The sequence below is a fragment of the Muntiacus reevesi genome, chromosome 11 (assembly GCF_963930625.1).
Source record: "Muntiacus reevesi chromosome 11, mMunRee1.1, whole genome shotgun sequence".
NCBI classification, from domain to species: domain Eukaryota; kingdom Metazoa; phylum Chordata; class Mammalia; order Artiodactyla; family Cervidae; genus Muntiacus; species Muntiacus reevesi.
The window spans coordinates 68,101,731-68,119,527 of NC_089259.1; the positions used below are offsets into that span (position 1 = coordinate 68,101,731).

Genomic DNA, 17,797 nt, shown 5'->3' on the forward strand with positions numbered 1-17,797 from the left:
CTCCCATGCCACCATCCTGTGTTACGAGTGAAGTAGAAAATGCTGACTTCCCACTTGGGGTCTGGAAAATTCAGAAAGCCAGAGGCAGCAGGCTTATGGAGTCTGGAGCCAGGATGACAGAATGCCATAGAGGGAGATGAAGCGTGTGCCGTCCAGCTGGGGAGCAGGTAAGGACTTAGTTACTTACTTTAAAATCTCATAGCAGAGCTGATTTTAAAAACAAAACAAATTAAAAAAAAATCTGATGGGAAAGCAGAAACCAGATTTTGCTAAAGTTTAAGAAATAATATGACAATAAATAAGAACTCTTCTTAAATATAAATCAGCTACTTTTATAATCAGATTAGGTCTATAATCCCTATCCTTCATCCTCCATGTTACAAGTGGTGCAGGAGAAGGAAATATGTCCTGGGAGCCCCTGGGACCAGCTGCCCAGTGAGGGTCCTTGGCTTCTGCAGGAATGAATCAAGGAGCAAACTGTAGAAGTAGAGTGAAAATAGACTTAAATTCAGAGAGATACATACTCCACAGACAGAACGTGGATCTTCTCAGAAGGAAAGAGTGCCCCCAAAGTATGGGGTTGTGAGTTTTTATAGGCCGGGTAATTTCATAAGATAGTGAGTAGGAGGAATATTCTTGCTATTCTAGGGAAGAAATGGATTTTCAGGAACTGAACCGCCACATACTTCTTGACACTTTATGGTAAGTCTTGGAAATATAATGGCACTTGTTGTGGCATGAGGGGAGTGAGTTTTAGTGTAATAATGAAGGTGTAATGAGTTAGAAGTCAGTGACCAGACCATGCTCAACACCATCTTGTTTGTAGCTGATTTGAGCCAGTTTTTGTGGGGTCCTGTTTTTCTAAGTATCTGTGCCCCCCTCCTTCCTGTCTCACAAACATAGACCCACTGTTTCCATAGTGACAAGGCCATCTTAGCCTGTCATCTAGGAACCCAGACCTGGTTCCCTGTCCACTTGGATGCCTAGGTCCTTCCCTTTAATATTTAAGCAATACTTAGTTGTCGTCCTCAAATGAAGGGCACCAGCGGCTTCCACTCATTTCAGGAGCAACATCAAACCCCTGCCAATAGACAATTAACTTATGGGTAAAAACAAACAAACAAAAATGATTATATGAATGCCTCCCCTTTGGACTTAGGAAACAATCTGGTCTCTTTTTCTTCATCAGGATTATCTCCACAGGTAACAAAGAAAGCAGTCATTAAAGGTAAGGTTGTGCCCTTAACATTCCAGGAGACCAGGCAGTGATGAAGCAGTCACTAGCAAAGCCCATCAACAATTCCCTGGACTTTGGAGCTTCCTAGGTGGTTCAGCAGTAAAGAATCTACCTGCCAACACCAGGAGACCTGGGTTAGATCCCTGGGTCAGGAAGATCCCCTGGAGGAGGAAATGACAACCCACTCCAGTATTCTTGCCTGGGGAATCCAATGGATGGAGGACCGTGGTGGGCTACAGCCCATGGTGGGGAGGGGTCTCAAAAGAGTTGGACACAACTAAGCAACTAAACAACAAAAAAGTAGAATCTGGGTCATAAAATCTAAACTTTTTTCCTTTCCTTTGTGCTGAGAAGAGTTTCATTTGTTCACAGTGCAGCTTATGCGGGGTCCTGGTACCCTGCCCTTCAGACCAGAACCCCTGGTGTGAAATAGCTCCTCCGACACCTCAGTTCCAAGCGCTGTGTGCAGAGCTGTTGCTCAGGGCACTGTGTTTCAAGATGATGGCCAGGGGGCTATGAGCAGAGGCGATGCACCTGGCACTGCTATCTGGCACCGCAGCTACACAGCTGAACCTGCCCAGCAGGAACCCCACCCCCTCTCCACTCACATGAGCCACAAGCACCAGCTCCATGGAGCAAGTCCTATTGGAACAAGCCACACCTGGCAAAGGACTCTGATTGGGGTCTGACTAGAGTTGGTAATAGAATAGGCAGAAATCAAACCCTCTTCTGCCCTGTAATGGTATGTGATTCTCCTAGAGACCTAGATAAGGGAGATGCACTGGACTAGCTAAGACAATTATTTCTTCATACAAGTGTAGTTTGCATGGTTCTCTCCAAAAATATCTACTCTTGGAAACTTGAGCCTCCCCTCCTGATAGAAGCCAGGTGAGGCTTATAGACCTTCCTATTCTAGCAGGTTAAAGACTTAAAATACATGTGTATGTGCATATATATATATATATATGTGTGTGTGTGTGTGTGTGTGTGTGCATACATATATATATATGTGCATACATATATATATATATGTATGTATATATATATATATATATTCACACTCAGTACTATATCTCAAGAACATCTTAAGAAACTGACAGATGCTTGCTAAAAACTTAATATTAGGATTTCACTACAGTTTTCTTCAGAGCCATCAGTCTTTATAGGCATATGTATTTGGCATTACATTCCTCAATTTATTGAACCCAAGAGGTTGTTCCAATGATGATCACTTCTTTTCTAAATCATTACACATCATTGGTTTAATACTGCATTTTGGAATTTTACTTGATGGCAGTTTCTGGGATAATTTATTTCTTCTTTGGAGATCAGCTGGTAAAGAATCTGCCTGCAATGTGGGAGACCTGGGTTTGAGTGGGAAGATCTCCTGGAGAAGGGAAAGGCTACTCACTCCAGTATTCTGGCCTGGAGAATTGCACAGATTGTACAGATCATGGGGTCCAAAAGAGTCAGAAATGACTGAGTGGTTTCACTTTCACTTTCCCTTTGAAACACTGGATAAAGAGCTTGAGTCTTATCTTGATAGCACTCCTTTTCTTCTGTCATTGTTATGCAACAACCTAATGAGATAATTTTCCACCCAACACCTGGAATCAGAAATTTAAAGTGATTTTTGAGGAAAGGTAGGAGCATACCTGGTAGGGGGGTCTGCCACATGGAGGTCACAGGCTGACAAAGATGGCCCTGGTTTTCCTTTCCCAAAGACTTCTCCTTCATGTTTCAGTTGTAGGGGATCTGGTTCTAGTGAAAATGCTGTGATGCTTGCCTTTGCTGCATGTTATATGCCCCACTCCCTACTTTAAAAGCTGAGAGAAGAACACAATCAATACCTCAGATCCTCTTGCCTTTTTCATCCCACCACCCCACCCCCACCTTGTCCTTCTGAGTAAAGTCTACTAAAATATCAAGGAATAACCTTTAATCAACAGAGACTTTAGTTTAAAGATTCAACTTTGAGAACTCTCAGTTCAGTTCCATTCAGTCACTCAGTCATGTCCAACTCTTTGCGATGCCATGGACTGCAGCACGCCAGGCCTCCCTGTTCATCACCAACTCCTGAGTTTACTCAAACTCATGCCCGTTGAGTCTGTGATGCCATCCAACCATCTCATCATCTGTCGTCCCCTTCTCCTCCCGCCTTCAATCTTTCCCAGCATCAGGGTCTTATCCAATGAGTCAGCTCTTCACATCAGGTGGCCAAAGTATTGGAGTTTCAGCTTCAGCATCAGTCCTTCTAGTGAATATTCAGGACTGATTTCTTTTAGGATGGACTGGTTGGATCTCCTTGCAGTCCAAGGGACTCTTAAGAGTCTTCTCTAACACCACAGTTCAAAAGGATCAATTCTTCAGTGCTCAGCTTTGTTTATAGTCCCATTCTCACATCCATACCTGACTACTGGGAAAACATAGCCTTGACTAGACGGACCTTTGTTGGCAAAGTAATGTCTCTGCTCTTAACATGCTGCCTAGGTTGGTCATAGCTTTTCTTCCAAGGAGCAAGCATCTTTTAATTTCATGGCTGCAGTCACCATCTGCAGTGATTTTGGAGCCTCTGAAAATAAAGTCAGCCACTGTTTCCATGTTTCTCTATTTGCCATGAAGTGATGGGACTAGATGCCATGCTCTTAGTTTTAAGAATGTTGAGGTTTTTCAGTCTCTTTCACTTTTATTAAGAGGCTCTTTAGTTCTTCTTCACTTTCTGCCATAAGGGTGGTGTGATCTGTGTATCTGAGGTTAATGCTATTTGTCCCTGCAATCTTGATTCCAGCTTGTGCTTCATCCAGCCATTTCTCATGATGCATTCTGCATATAAGTTAAATAAGCAGAGTGACAATATCCAGCCTTGACATACTCCTTTTCCTATTTGAAACCAGTCTGTTGTTCCATGTCCAGTTCTAACTATTTCTTCCTGACCTGCATACAGATTTCTCAAGAGGCAGGTCAGGTGGTTTGGTATTCCCATCATTTTCCACAGTTTATTGTGATCCACACAGTCAATAAAGAAGAAATAGATATCTTTCTGGAACTCTCTTGCTTCTTCGATGATCCAGCAGATTTTGGCAATTTGATCTCTGGTTCCTCTGCCTTTTCTAAAACCAGCTTGAACATCTGGAAGTTCATGGTTCACATATTGTTGAAGCCTGACTTGGAGAAGTTTGAGCATTACTTTACCAGCATATGAGATGAATGCAATTGTGCGGTAGTTTGAGCATCCTATGGCATTGCCTTTCTTTGGTATTGGAATGAAAACTGAACTTTTCAAGTCCTGTAGCCACTGCTGAGTTTTCCAAATTTGCTGGCATATTGAATGCAGCACTTTCACAGCATCATCTTTTAGGACTTAAAATAACTCAACTGGAATCCCATCACTTCCACTAGCTTTGTTCATCATGATGCTTCCTAAGGCCCACTTGACTTCACATTTCAGAATGCCTGGCTCTAGGTGAGTGATCACACCATCCTAATTATCTGGGTTGTGAAGGTCTTTTTCATACAGTTCTTCTGTATATTCTTGCCACCTCTTCTTAATATCTTCTGATTCTGTTAGGTCCATACCATTTCTGTCCTTTATTGTGCCCATCTTTGCATGAAATGTTCCCTTATTATCTCTAATTTTCTTGAAGAAATCTCTAGTCTTTCCCATTCTATTGTTTTACTCTGTTTCTTTGCACTGTTCACTGAGGAAGGCTTCCTTATCTCTCCTTGCTATTCTTTGGAACTCTTCATTCAAATGGGTATATCTTTCCTTTTCTCCTTTGCTTTTTGTTTCTCTTCATTTCACAGCTATTTGTAATGCCTCCTCAGACAGCCATTTTGCTTTTTTTCATTTCTTTTTCTTGGGGATGGTTTTGCTCCCTGTCTCCTGTACAATGCTATGAACCTTTGCCCATAGTTCTTCAGGCACGCTGTCAATCAGATCTAGTCCTTTAAATCTATCTCTCACTTCCACTGTGTAATCGTTATTACAGCTACCTCATGTTAGTAGGTGCCCAATATTCTATTAGAGATCAGTGGAGAAATAATTCCAGAAAGAATGAAGAGACAGAGCTAAAGCAAAAACAACACGCAGTTGTGGATTTGACTGGTGATGGAAGCAAGGTCCGATGCTGTAAAGAGCAATATTGCATAGGAACCTGGAATGTTAGGTCCATGAATCAAGGCAAATTGGAAGTGGTCAAACAGGAGACGGCAAGAGTAAATATCGACATTTTAGGAATCAGCGAACTGAAATGGACTGGAATGGGTGAATTTAACTCAGATGACCACTATAGCTACCATTGTGGGCAAGAATCCCTTAGAAGAAATGGAGTAGCCATCATAGTCAAGAAAAGAGCCCAAAATGCAGTACTTGGATGCAATCTCAAAAATGACAGAATGATCTCTGTTCGTTTCCAAGGGAAACTATTCAGTATCACAGTAATCCAAGTCTATGCACTGACCAGTTATGCTGAATTAGCTGAAGTTGAATGGTTCTACGACCTTCTAGAATTAATACTCAAAAAAGATGTCCTTTTCATTATAGAGTACTGAAATGCAAAAGTAGGAAGTCAAGAAACACCTGGATTAACAGGCAAATTTGGCCTTGGGGTGAGGAATGAAGCAGGGCAAACGCACATAGAGTTTTGCCAAGAAAACACATTGGTCATAGCAAACACCCTCTTCCAACAATAGAAGAGAAGACTCTACATATGGACATCACCAGATGGTCAACACCAAAATCAGATCGATTATATTCTTTGCAGTCAAAGATGCAGAAGCTCTATACAGCCAGCAAAAACAAGACTGGGAGCTGACTGTGGCTCAGATCATGAACTCCTTATTGCCAAATTCCTATTTAAATTGAAGAAAGTAGGGAAAACTGCTAGACCATTCAAGTATGACCTAAATCAAATCCTTCAGAACTCTAGACAGCCCTGAATGCATGTGAGGGGAAGTCCAAGGGCAGAGGGAACAGAAGGGTAGAGGTGATGGGGGTAGGGCAGGTGGAGGACTAGTTGTGGGGCTGGAGGAGTATTCATGAGTATTCATCTCACCTCCTCCCCACCTCTCATTCACGGGCTCACAGACACTATCAGGGGGCTGGTGATGGAGATATGACAAGCCTTCTCTTGGCCTCAAGCCTGCTCTTCTGGGGAGGTGAGGGAAGAATTCTCAGAGGTTGAAGGACAGGACTAAGTGATATCCATGTCCTTCCTATCCTGGGAGGGGATGAGAGATCTAGACACTATAAAATGTGTGATGTCCCTATTAAAATGGCTTCTTTGGGTTGGAGAGTAGAAACTATTTATACAGAGACACACAACTTGTATTTCCCTCAAGTTCAGTTTCCATTTACAGCCTTGACCTCAGAGCCTCAAAATATCAGTGAACCAGCCAGAGTGAGCCCTTAGGGAACATCTCCTCAGCATATTCATCCTTCACACACACAAGACAGGTTTTGTACAAATCACAGCAACTGGCTGTGCTCTTCCTGAACTAGCAAGTTCTTTCCTTCCTTCTCTCTCCAACTGACTTCTACTTAAATCATACACATGTCCTCACTCTGAGACCCTTCCCCCACACACCTTAAGTTTATCAGCCACTAAGTCCTTAGTTCAAGGGGAAAAGAGAAGCAAGTAGTCACATCTGGGACTCGGAAAGTTGTTCACCTACAGCCTGGGTGTTTTCAAAGTCACCCACCATGTACTGAGCCTTCCTGTGCCCAGGCTCCCAGACAGGTGCTGGGGTCCCTGGAGGAGACACAGCTGCTGCTCTTCCAGGCTGAAGAAGGAAGGAGGTGAGAAAGGAGGTGAAGCAGGAGAATCAGGAGAGGGAGACAGGGAATGGGGTCTCATCTCAGGGAGGCAGAGGTGTCCTGCTGGGAAAAGCAATGTTTCACTTGTGACATGATAAGAGAATAAGAGTCAGTCAATAAAAGACAGAGGGGAGGTTCCAGGCAGTGGAAAGATGGGTCCAAAGGTCTAGAACAAAGGAGAGGTTGGTGGATTTGAGGAACTGAAAGGGAGAGATAGAGAAAGTCTAGAGATGAAGCAGGAGAGGCAGCAGGACTCAGGCAGTGCAGATCTGTCCCATGCCCCCTGGATATGCTCATGGTCACTCCCACTTCCTCCTGTGGACACAGCCTTCCATCCTAAAGGAGTCCTTCCCCAGCTTCTTACACGTGCAGTCAGAGTTTTTCAGTGAGTAGTTAAAATCCAACCTTTGCTCAGCACCTACTTAAGGGCAGGCATGGTACTAAGCCTGGGAGAAAAGCAGTAATAACACACAGCCCCCCTTAAGATCATAAAATTATGTTCTGTTTTTTTTAAAACACCAAATGTTAACCACAAAAAAAAAAAAAAACCATCCAATAACCTAGAGACATAAAAGACTAACAACAACAAAAAAATCCCACATAATCAATCCCTTTTGACTAAAAGAGAGGGGCACACATCACTAAAGGTAAAATTAAAACTCTAAGGCAATAAGGATCTAATCCCTTGGCAATTTTTTTTTTTTTCCATTTATTTTTATTAGTTGAAGGCTAATTACTTTACAACATTGTAGTGGTTTTTGCCATACATTGATATGAATCAGTCATGGATTTACATGTATTCCCCATCCGGATCCCCCCTCCCATCTCCCTCTCCACCAGATCCCTCTGGGTCTTCCCAGTGCACCAGCCCCGAGCACTTGTCTCATGCATCCAACCTGGGCTGGTGATCTGAATTGAGGTTATAATTGACCTATAACATTAGTTTCAGGTGTACAACACAATGACTTGATTTTTTTATATATTGCAAAATGACCGCAATAAATCTGGTTGGTATTCATGATTAGACACTTACAAATTTGTGTGTGTGATAAGAACATTTAAGATCTACTCTCTAAGACAAATTCCCTGGCAGTCCAGTGGTTAGGACTCCACGAATCTACTGCAGGGTGCATGGGTTCGATTCCTGGTCAGGGAAATAAGATCCCAAATGCCAAGCAGCCCTGCCTCCCACCCCACCCCACTCCACCCCCCCCCCCAAAAAAAAACTACCCTCTTAAGAACTTTGAAATATACAATATGGTATTGTTAACTACACTTGCTGTGCTGTACATCACATCCCCAGGATTTATTTTTCTCATTGTCAGGTAGTTTGTACCTTTTGACCACCTTCCTCAATTTTGTTCTGGGAACTACCAATCTGATCTCTGTATCTATGAAAGTGGTTTTGGGAGGGGGGCAGGATTGTTAGTTTCTGATAAAATGTTTCAATCTTCAGAATCTGGATGAGAAGCCTGGCACCAGGACCACACAGTGGAGCCTGATTGCACTGACCATGGTGCTTAGAACCAGGGCTTCTTGGTCACTGATTGAGTTTCTCCTCAGGACACTCCTGAGACCTTCATGTATGTTAACTACACCATAGAGGTTCTCACCACAGTTGCTCATATATTCATTCGACAGTTATTGGGGAGCTTTCTGTGTGTATGTGTGCAGGTCTGTGTCCACACCATGGGCAGTGTGGTGAGGACCCAAGTGGGAGGAGAGGCAGGACAGGAAAGAGCTGGAAACCAGCCACCCTCCCCATGTGCAGGGGAGGAAGGGCAGAAAAGGAGCCTGAACAGCCCGAGAGCAATCGCAAAGGTGTCTGCACAGATAGAGATGGTTCTCCTGAAGACCCTGAACCTGCATGTGGAGCCCAGCACATCCCCCTCCCCTCCACCGGAGTGCCTCAGCACCTTACCATGTGGGTGGCTGATGGCTGCCTGATAACCAGCATTCTTCTCCCTCTTGGGGGCCCTCTGGGTTCAGAAATTCACATTTGGAAGCCCAAAAATCACCAATGGCTACTACATCCTTGTTTATTGATATGGCAGGAGATATTCCATTTCGCATTAGTTAGGAAGTCTTCTTGGAGGAGGCCTTTTGCAATGAAAGCAGCTGCCATTTGGGAAGCAATGACATCTTTGGCTTCCAACAGTGGTTCAATCTTGACTGCAGGGTGGAATCACCTGCAGGGTTTGAAAAAGTGTTGATTCCTGCCTCCCTTCTCCTGGGATTCTAACTGCAATGAGGCTTCAACACTAGGATTTTACAGAGCCTCCCTGGTGATTGGGGCTTCCCTGGTGGCTCAGATGGTAAAGAATCTGCGTGCAATGCAGGAGACCCAAGTTTGATCCCTGGGTCAGAAGATACCCTGGACAAGAGAATGGCTACCCACTCCAGTATTCTTCCCTGGAGAATTCCATGGACAGAGGAAGGATCCTGGAGGGCTACAGTCCATGGTGTCACAAACAGTCAGATGTAGCTGAGTAACTAAACCTACCTGGTAATTGAATTTGCATCCAAGTTTACAAACCACTGACCTTTGCTATATTGAAGATATGAAGGAGTATACCTGGACGAGAAGACAGAGTAAACAGATCAGGTGATTCTGCTGGAGCAGAGTGTGCGTTTCTGTGGGTGGAAGGTGTGTGGGTGGAAGGTGTGTGGGTGGAAGGTGTAGATGAGGAGGGTGAGGCAAGAGTCCCCCACTCTTGCCCCCTGTGTGGTTTTGCTGGCCCTTCATTCTATGGCTTTTCCACTCTCCATACCTTGACACCTGGAATCTGCTGTCTCCTCATGGTAGTTTTCAGTAAGGCACCATTATCTCTGGAGGCTCCATATAAGCTCAGCCTTAGTTCATCACACATCTGATGGTGAATCCTAAGGTGTGGCTTGCTGGGAAGGGAATCCCGGGAGCTGTACATGATGAACAGCTTGGAATCTGTTTAGGAGTCGCTACTGTGCAAGGAAGCTCAGGGAACTCTAGGCCACCGGCCAAATATGGGTCTTGCACACAGCAATGACTGGCGCCTTCCTGTGCCAGGGTTTTGAAGAAACTGGTCTTATCAACCAGTGACTAGTGCCTATGATATCAAGCATCAGGAAATGCAGAGGTGTGAGGTGATAAGCTTCATAACAAACAGCAGCCACCCTGCCCCTTATTCTACTTTGTGAGACAGGATGTGTTTTTACTTAATTATCATGTTTAGTTGTAACACAAGCCTATAGGGTGTTAGGAGCTCTATCTTACAGAAAAGGAAACAAACCTACAGAGTTTAAGGAATCTTCTCAAGGTCACATATCTCATAAGTGACAGATGCAGCCTCTGAGCCCAGGTCGGTGGGATCATACAATCTGTCCCAACTCCTCCCATGTCCCTGGCAGGACCAAATCCCATGTCACCTGCCCACAGATTTGCACAGAAACTTAAGCCTGATTCCCTCGTGGGTACATATGGCCCCTCCAGGTGCCTGTGGCCCCTTTTATCCTTATTTCACCTTAACTTGGATACCTCCTTCTGCAGGGCAGACGACTGGCAGGAGGACACCCTTGCCAGATTCTGACAGCTTTACCCTAGGGGTAAACTCCTAGGGGTGGGGTCAGGCCAGATTATGAGGAAAGCTAATGAGAGTCTATATTTCTGTTTTCCTGTCAGTACCATATTGCTTTGGTTACTGTAGCTTTGTAATATAGTCTGAGGTCAGGGAGCCTGATTCTTCCAGCTCCATTTTTCTTTCTCAATATTTCTTTGGCTATTTGAGGTGTTTTGTGTTTCCATCAAATTTTTTTTAAATTTTGTTCCTTTTCTGTGAAAAATGCCATTGGTAATTTGATAAGGATTGCATTGAATCTGTAGATTAAGTAATCTACACATGTAGGTAATAGAATTAACAACATAAATAAGCAAATGAGGCCCAATTAAACTTAAAAGCTTTTGGATAGCAAAGGAAACTATAAATAAAATGAAAAACTGACAGAATGGGAGAAAATATTCGCAAATGATGCAACTAACAAGGAATTAATCTCCAAAATATATAAACAGCTCCTACAGGTCAATATCAAAAAACCAAACCCAATCAAAAAAAAAAAAAAATGGACAAAATAGCTAAATAGACATTTCTCTGAAGAAGACATACAAATAGCCAAAAGGCACATGAAAAAATGCTCAAATGCAAACCAAACTATAATGAAGTAGCACCTCACGTTGGCAAGAATGACCATCATCAAAAAGCCTACAAATAATAAATGCTGGAGAGGATGTGGCGAGAACAGAACCCTCCTACATTGGTAGTGGGAATGTAAATTGGTGTAACCACTATAGAAAACAGTATGGACATTCCTTAAAAAACTAAAAATACAGCTACTATATGATCCAGCAATTTCACTCCTAGGCATATATCCAGAGAAAATCTTAATATGAAAAGATACTTGCACCCTAATGTTCATAGCAACAAAATCTACAATAGCCAAGACATGGAAGAACCTAAATGTTCATTGACAGATAAATTGATAAAGAAGATGTGGTACATATATACAATGGAGTATTATTCAGTCGATAAAAAGAATGAAGTGATGCCATTTGAAGCAATATGGATGGATCTAGAGATTATCACTAAGTGAAATAAGCCAGAGAGAGAAAGAAAAATATATGATATTGCTTGTATGCAGAATCTAAAAAAAAAAAAAAAAAAAAGAAAGAAAAATTAAGTCCCCTGTATAGATTGAGCTCCATTCTGAGAATGCATTTGTAAATAAGTCCAACAAAGATAGCCTAGGTATCCAACTAACACAATTGGCTACATAGTACTGTAATATAATACATTTATAATACATTTTCACACAAATAATACACAAAAAACAAAAATTTTTTTAAAATGTTTAATCTTACACCACAATACCTCAAAAAATACAGAAGTATATAGTACAAGAGGTGGCATACAGGGCTGGCACTGAGTGAACAAGCAAGAAGAGTTACTGACGGGAGGGGGGAGATGGTGGAGCTGAAGGATCATCAGCTATAGGAGATGGAACACAAGCTACAATTTCACTCACTGACATTGATGACACAGATTCTGACTCCTTGCTTGATTCAGTTTCATCTACCATCTTATGATCCAGTGTTGTCTGGACAGTATCTCTTTTTTTCTTCTCATAGATGACATGGTAGCACTGGCTTGCATTCTCAAAAGCTGCTGCAACTTTTGTGTACTGTTCTACATTCGAGTCCTGTGCCTCGAAAACTAACAATGCCTCCTTAAATAAAGAAAATACTCTTGCCATTTCCGGTGTCATGAATCTCTTCGGTGTGAATGCATGTTTGCATCTTTCAGAGCTTGTAACTTGAAAGTCAGTATGTAGGGCTCTTACTGTACTCTTGATGAAAATAAAAACAACAAAGAACAAAAGGAAATACATTCTACTTCTATGCTTGACAGTCCTCCTCAAATCACCTTTCCCCAAAGCCTTCTCAACGTAATTTTTAAAAAGAAAATGTTATTATTGGCAACTATGAACCAAAATGGTCTTCATTTCATGATTTACTTGAAACTGAATACTAAAAACAAGTTTCCTGTGTATAAAATCCCTTATCTGACCTCTCTGTCTCTCACCTGTTACCCTGGTGTAGACCACACTCTGGCTGACAACACAAGTGAGAGAAGGCATCTTTTTACAGGGCGGGTTATGAAGGGAGTTGAGATGACTGAATGCTTGCTAGCAGAGTCCTCGCAGATGGGCTGAGCCTGGGATAGAGAGGCTGAGGCTCACCTCTCCCCCCCGGGATACTGCTGACCCTGGGAGAATCTCTTACTCTCTCTCCACACCAACTGCCTCATCTGTGAAGTGATATAATGACCTATTTCATAGGAACTAAGTGATACTACAAACTGCAGGTTGAAAACATGCTGAGCTAAGTGTTGGTGTGATTATGATGCTGCAGAAAGACATGGCCCCTCAGTCCAGGAAAGTAGCAGCATCACATGGCTTAAATGAAGAAAGCAAATTATCTGGGAGTTCCTATGTGACTTTTCTGATTTTATCCTTAAAGAAGCCCAGAGTCGTAGTTGAGACACATTTAACCCAGTGAACATGGCGAGCAGAATCACTGTGGCAGAAAGTTGGTTAAAAGATTATTAACTCTTTCTAACCTGTGACTTTGAGAAGTTACTTAGATTCTTCTGCCTCAGTTACTCCATCTGAGGGATAGCAAGGCCAGCTCAGAAAGTTGTGAAGATTAAAAGACACAATGCCAAAAATGTTCAAATTCAGGACAGGCAGAGTGAAAAAACAATAACAACAGCAACAATAACAACAATAAACAAAAGCAGTGAGGTTGGGTTTCTAGACCCCTTCTCCTTCTTCTCTTGGGTATGTTCATTATAGCTCCTCCAGTGTAGGTTGAAATAATCTATTGTTTAAACAGCAGTAGTATATAAAGCCATCATGACAGAATTAGATCTTACTAAAAGCAACAGAGCAATAAAAGCTCCCCTACATGGATAAAAGGCCAGCCTGGATAGTTCAATATAAGTAAAATTCTGGCTCAAGACTATGCATTCACTCTCCCTGAACTGCATGACCCAAGTATAATCCCAGTAACCCTCAAGCTTCTCATCTTTAAATCAGTTCTAACACTGTACATACTGGCAGGTATATTACCAAAGTTAAAGAGTGCTGTAGAGTTTAGACAGGATTTGTGCCCTCGATTTAATGGAATAATGAATTTTTCTCTTCCCTTATCCTTTCAGAAATCACCCTAAATAGAAAGGATATTGGGAGAGTTAAAAAAAAAAAAAAATCCCGATCTTTGATGAAATCAGAAGTCATAGAAAATCCCAAAAGACAAAAATATCTAGATGGACTGCCATATGCAACCAAATTCAACTGGCTGTGGCAAGACAGAGAGAGGACACTTAAGAGGAACAGACCTCAGCAATCAGGGGAGAACACAGGTCTCCAACTAAGGGGTGAATTCTAAGGTGTCAATGAGGAATCATATAGAATCACTATTTTTCCCTGAAGCATCTAGACTGGTGGCATGCTAGGAGGAGATTCTGAAATGCAAGCAGCATTGATTGCTCATCTCTGGAGGCTAAGGAGGAGCACAGGCTAAATGAATATTCTCAGTTTCTCAGTTTCTAACTCTCCTACACACACACACACACACACACATACACACACACACACTCCCCATCACCACCCCAGGCCATGAAGAGCTTCTGTGCTAAGCAGAGAGAATTCCCTTCAGCCTGAAATGATACTCTAGCCACAACTATCCTATAAATACATGATCTAGAAAAAATTTAAAGGTGAGTAGTAGGAATAATAACACAGTAGTATAGAGTTTGTAAAATACACAAACAAAAAATGAGGAAAAGGAATAAGTTGAGGATATGATGGATGAAAAAATACTCACTGACAGAGGAAAATTATGAAAAAAACATAATGCAATTCATTCAAAGGAAATGTAGCAGAACAGTCAACCTGTATACAATAGATATCTGAAAGTACGGGAAAACACGACACAGCAACAGATGATGATGAAACATGAGTTGACAGAGGCCAAAAGTGAGATGGAAGAGACAAGTGAAGACATTAAAGAAATGACCATTCAAAAAGGCAACAGAAAGATTAGACATAGCTGGAAAAAACACTGTGAGACCTGGGGGATAGGCCTGAGAAAACAAGCCAAATAATTATACATTAATATAAACTTTAAAAGTATTAAGGCTATAATAGCTCTATAAAATAGGCAAAGGACAGGCAACACACACACTATAAATATTTGTAAAGATGAGAATCCAATCAAATAAAACAAATTCAAAGATATAATTCATTTAAACTTCTAGAAATAAAATATTTCAATGTCAAGATCAAGAGTATATGATTTCCTAGGAAAAAGTAATGACTTTCAAAACAGAGAAAGAATCCTTTGAGCCTCAAGCAAAGAACACCAAGCTGTTTCAATTTAGAGATGCAACAGATGGATACTTCATACAGTTGACCCTTGATCAATGTGGGGTTTATGGGCTCTGACACTCTGAACAGTCAAAAATCTGTGTATAATTTTATAGGCACCCTCTGTATCCATAGATTCAACCAACTTTGAATTGCATAGAACTGCAGTATATATTTGTTGGAAAAAAAAATTGCTTATAAGTGGATGCATGCAGTCTAAAATTGTGCTCTTCAAGGGTTAACTATATTTGGAATAAGTTGGGCAGTCTAACTCAGTGGACTCTCCTTTAAGATGATATAGAACTTTGATGTCAAACTTTTATTTGTACTGCCAACCACAATAGTAAATACACTTAAGTTTACAGTGGGTATAGATTTACTGTCTATATTTATCTATCCTGAAAGGAATTTAATGAAATATTTACTATAACAAGGAAAGATATACTGCTATTTTTCTCAATTCCTCTCTTCTTCCATTTCGCTTCTTGAAACATGCTGGTTATGATGGCCAATGAATCTGGATTTCACAGCCCAATGAATCAGAACCTAAAGTTTGAAAAATACTAGAGGACAAATTTCAACTGACTAACAGAAGGAACAGGGCTTCCTTGGGGCTTCATATGGTAAAGAATCTGCCTTGAATGTGGGAGACATGGGTTCGATCCCTGGGATGGGAAGATCCCTTGGAGGAGGGCATGGCAACACACTCTGGTGTTCTTGCCTGGAGAATCCCCATGGACAGAGGAGTCTGGAGGGCTACAGTCCATCGAGTCACAAAGAGTCATACATGATTGAGTGACTAAGCACAACAGAAAGAACAAATGTCATTTAAAACATGCAGGTAAAATAATACAGACTGAAGTATTTTTAAAGATTTGAAGTTAAACAGTAGAATAAAAACCATTTAAACAAGTAAGATTTGTAGTAGAATGGAGAAAAATGGAAATATGTTGTCAGTGTTTATACTGTAGAGTCAATAATAAGGAAACAGAGTGTTCCTAGAAGAAATTAAAGTAGTACACATAAAAGAGTGAGCAAAAATCCAAAAAAACACAGACTGCAAATTATAAGGTTTAAAGAAAATAGCACTTCAGATTGAAAGCTTAACAGGAGAACTAAGATAAAACATATATATAAAGGTTAAGATTAAATCTCAGAGATAAACCAAACTATACACTGTTGCAGGAGATACATGTACAATCTGATATTAAAAGATAGTCAAACACATACCAGGCAAATGAAAACAAAGTAAAAGCAGAAGACTCAATTTTAGTTTTGAATCAGCTTGGGTTCAGGGCCAGGAACGTTAAATGAATCAAAAAAGGGTACTGATACCTTAAAGTAATAGAAAATAAAATTCATAATTCAAATACAGGTCATGAATCTCTGTGGACTGAAAAATCACAGCATCAAAATTATCAAGCAAAAATGATAAGAACTACAAAGTGAAACTTGGTATAATTTGAGATTAATTCACTTCTCTAAGTCCAAGTCACATCAAATGTACCAAAATAAACGATAGAAATAACCTAAATACTGTAATTAATAAAATCACTCTAAATGAAAAGTAAACACTATACTTTAAACAGACAACAGTTCATCTTTTTGAATTCATAAAGACTATTCACAAAATTACCTATATACTAGAGCACAGAAAAGTATTAATAAATCCTGTTTCTGGGTGGAAAGAGTAGAGAATTTTTTTTATCACAAGGCAATGAAATGAATAAAATGAAGAGTAAAGTAGAAAACAAATAATCATTAAAAAAATCCTCTCTCTAGAAAATTTCAAAGGCCTCCTTCTGAAATAATTCTTGGGCCAAAGAGGAAATGGAAACCAAAACTTTAGAAATCTATAAATAAAAATCTAAATATGATAAAAGCATACACACCAGAACCTATAGGATATAGCTAGAACATTATTCAGAGAAAAGTTTACAGCCTTAAAATGTTTATATTAATAAACAAGAAAGAATGAAAATGAATGCATTCAAGAAGTAAGAAGCAACAACAAAATTAACCAAAGGAAGGAAGAAATTATCAGATAAAAAACAACAAGTGATAAATTATTAAAAAGAATACAAGTAACATATGATTGTGAGAGTCCTTTGGGGGAAAAATATAAAACTAACAGTTAATTAGAAGAGAAAATGAGGAGTAGGGAATGAAGACAGCATGAATACTAAGAAGCCATTAAAAATGATATAGTTATACATATTGATATAATCTGAGATATAATATTAAATGAAAAAAGCAAGTGATAGCTGTTATTTGTGCTTAAAAACAGAAAGGCCACATATGCACAAGTCCTTAATGATGCACAGAACATGTCAACAGTAAGTCAACAATGGTGCTGGGGCTCCACCCTGGGGCAGAAACTGTGTGATGACAGGAATGGAAGATTTCTTTTTCTTATTTACAAAATTTTAAAGCCTATATTAAAAAGTAAATTTTTGAATTTTATAGTATAAGATGTATTATCTGCTTAAAAACTAATTATTAAATATACATTTTAATTATTTAATCTCTAAAGCTACTTATAAGAATTGTGGGTATATATTTTTTTATTATTGGGAGGTAAGAATTACCTAGAGTCTTTTAAAAAATGATCCCAGTTTTATACTGTAAAGTGCTCTATATTCTCAAAGCACTTGATTATCTGCTCTCTCATCTGATCCTGTAGAAGTGAAGAAGCCAGGCAGGGCTGTAATCCCTTCCCTACACACAGGTGAGGACCTGAGGCTCAGAGATCTTGGGAAACACAAGTTCATGTGGATGCCAAGTGC

General features: G+C 40.5%; 1 protein-coding gene across 1 annotated transcript in view; it reads right to left on the minus strand.

Annotated features, from left to right (window-relative positions):
* Window positions 1-1,683: 1,683 nt before the first annotated feature.
* The window catches only part of LOC136144152 (ATP-binding cassette sub-family C member 4-like), a 160,706-nt gene continuing 144,592 nt past the window's right edge, over window positions 1,684-17,797 (minus strand). The window contains exons 31-32 of the mRNA XM_065901810.1: window positions 6,938-6,949; window positions 1,684-1,879 (exon numbers count right to left, since the gene is read on the minus strand). Of these exons, the coding sequence (XP_065757882.1) occupies window positions 1,684-1,879; window positions 6,938-6,949 (208 nt within the window). The remainder of the gene's footprint in view (window positions 1,880-6,937; window positions 6,950-17,797) is intronic.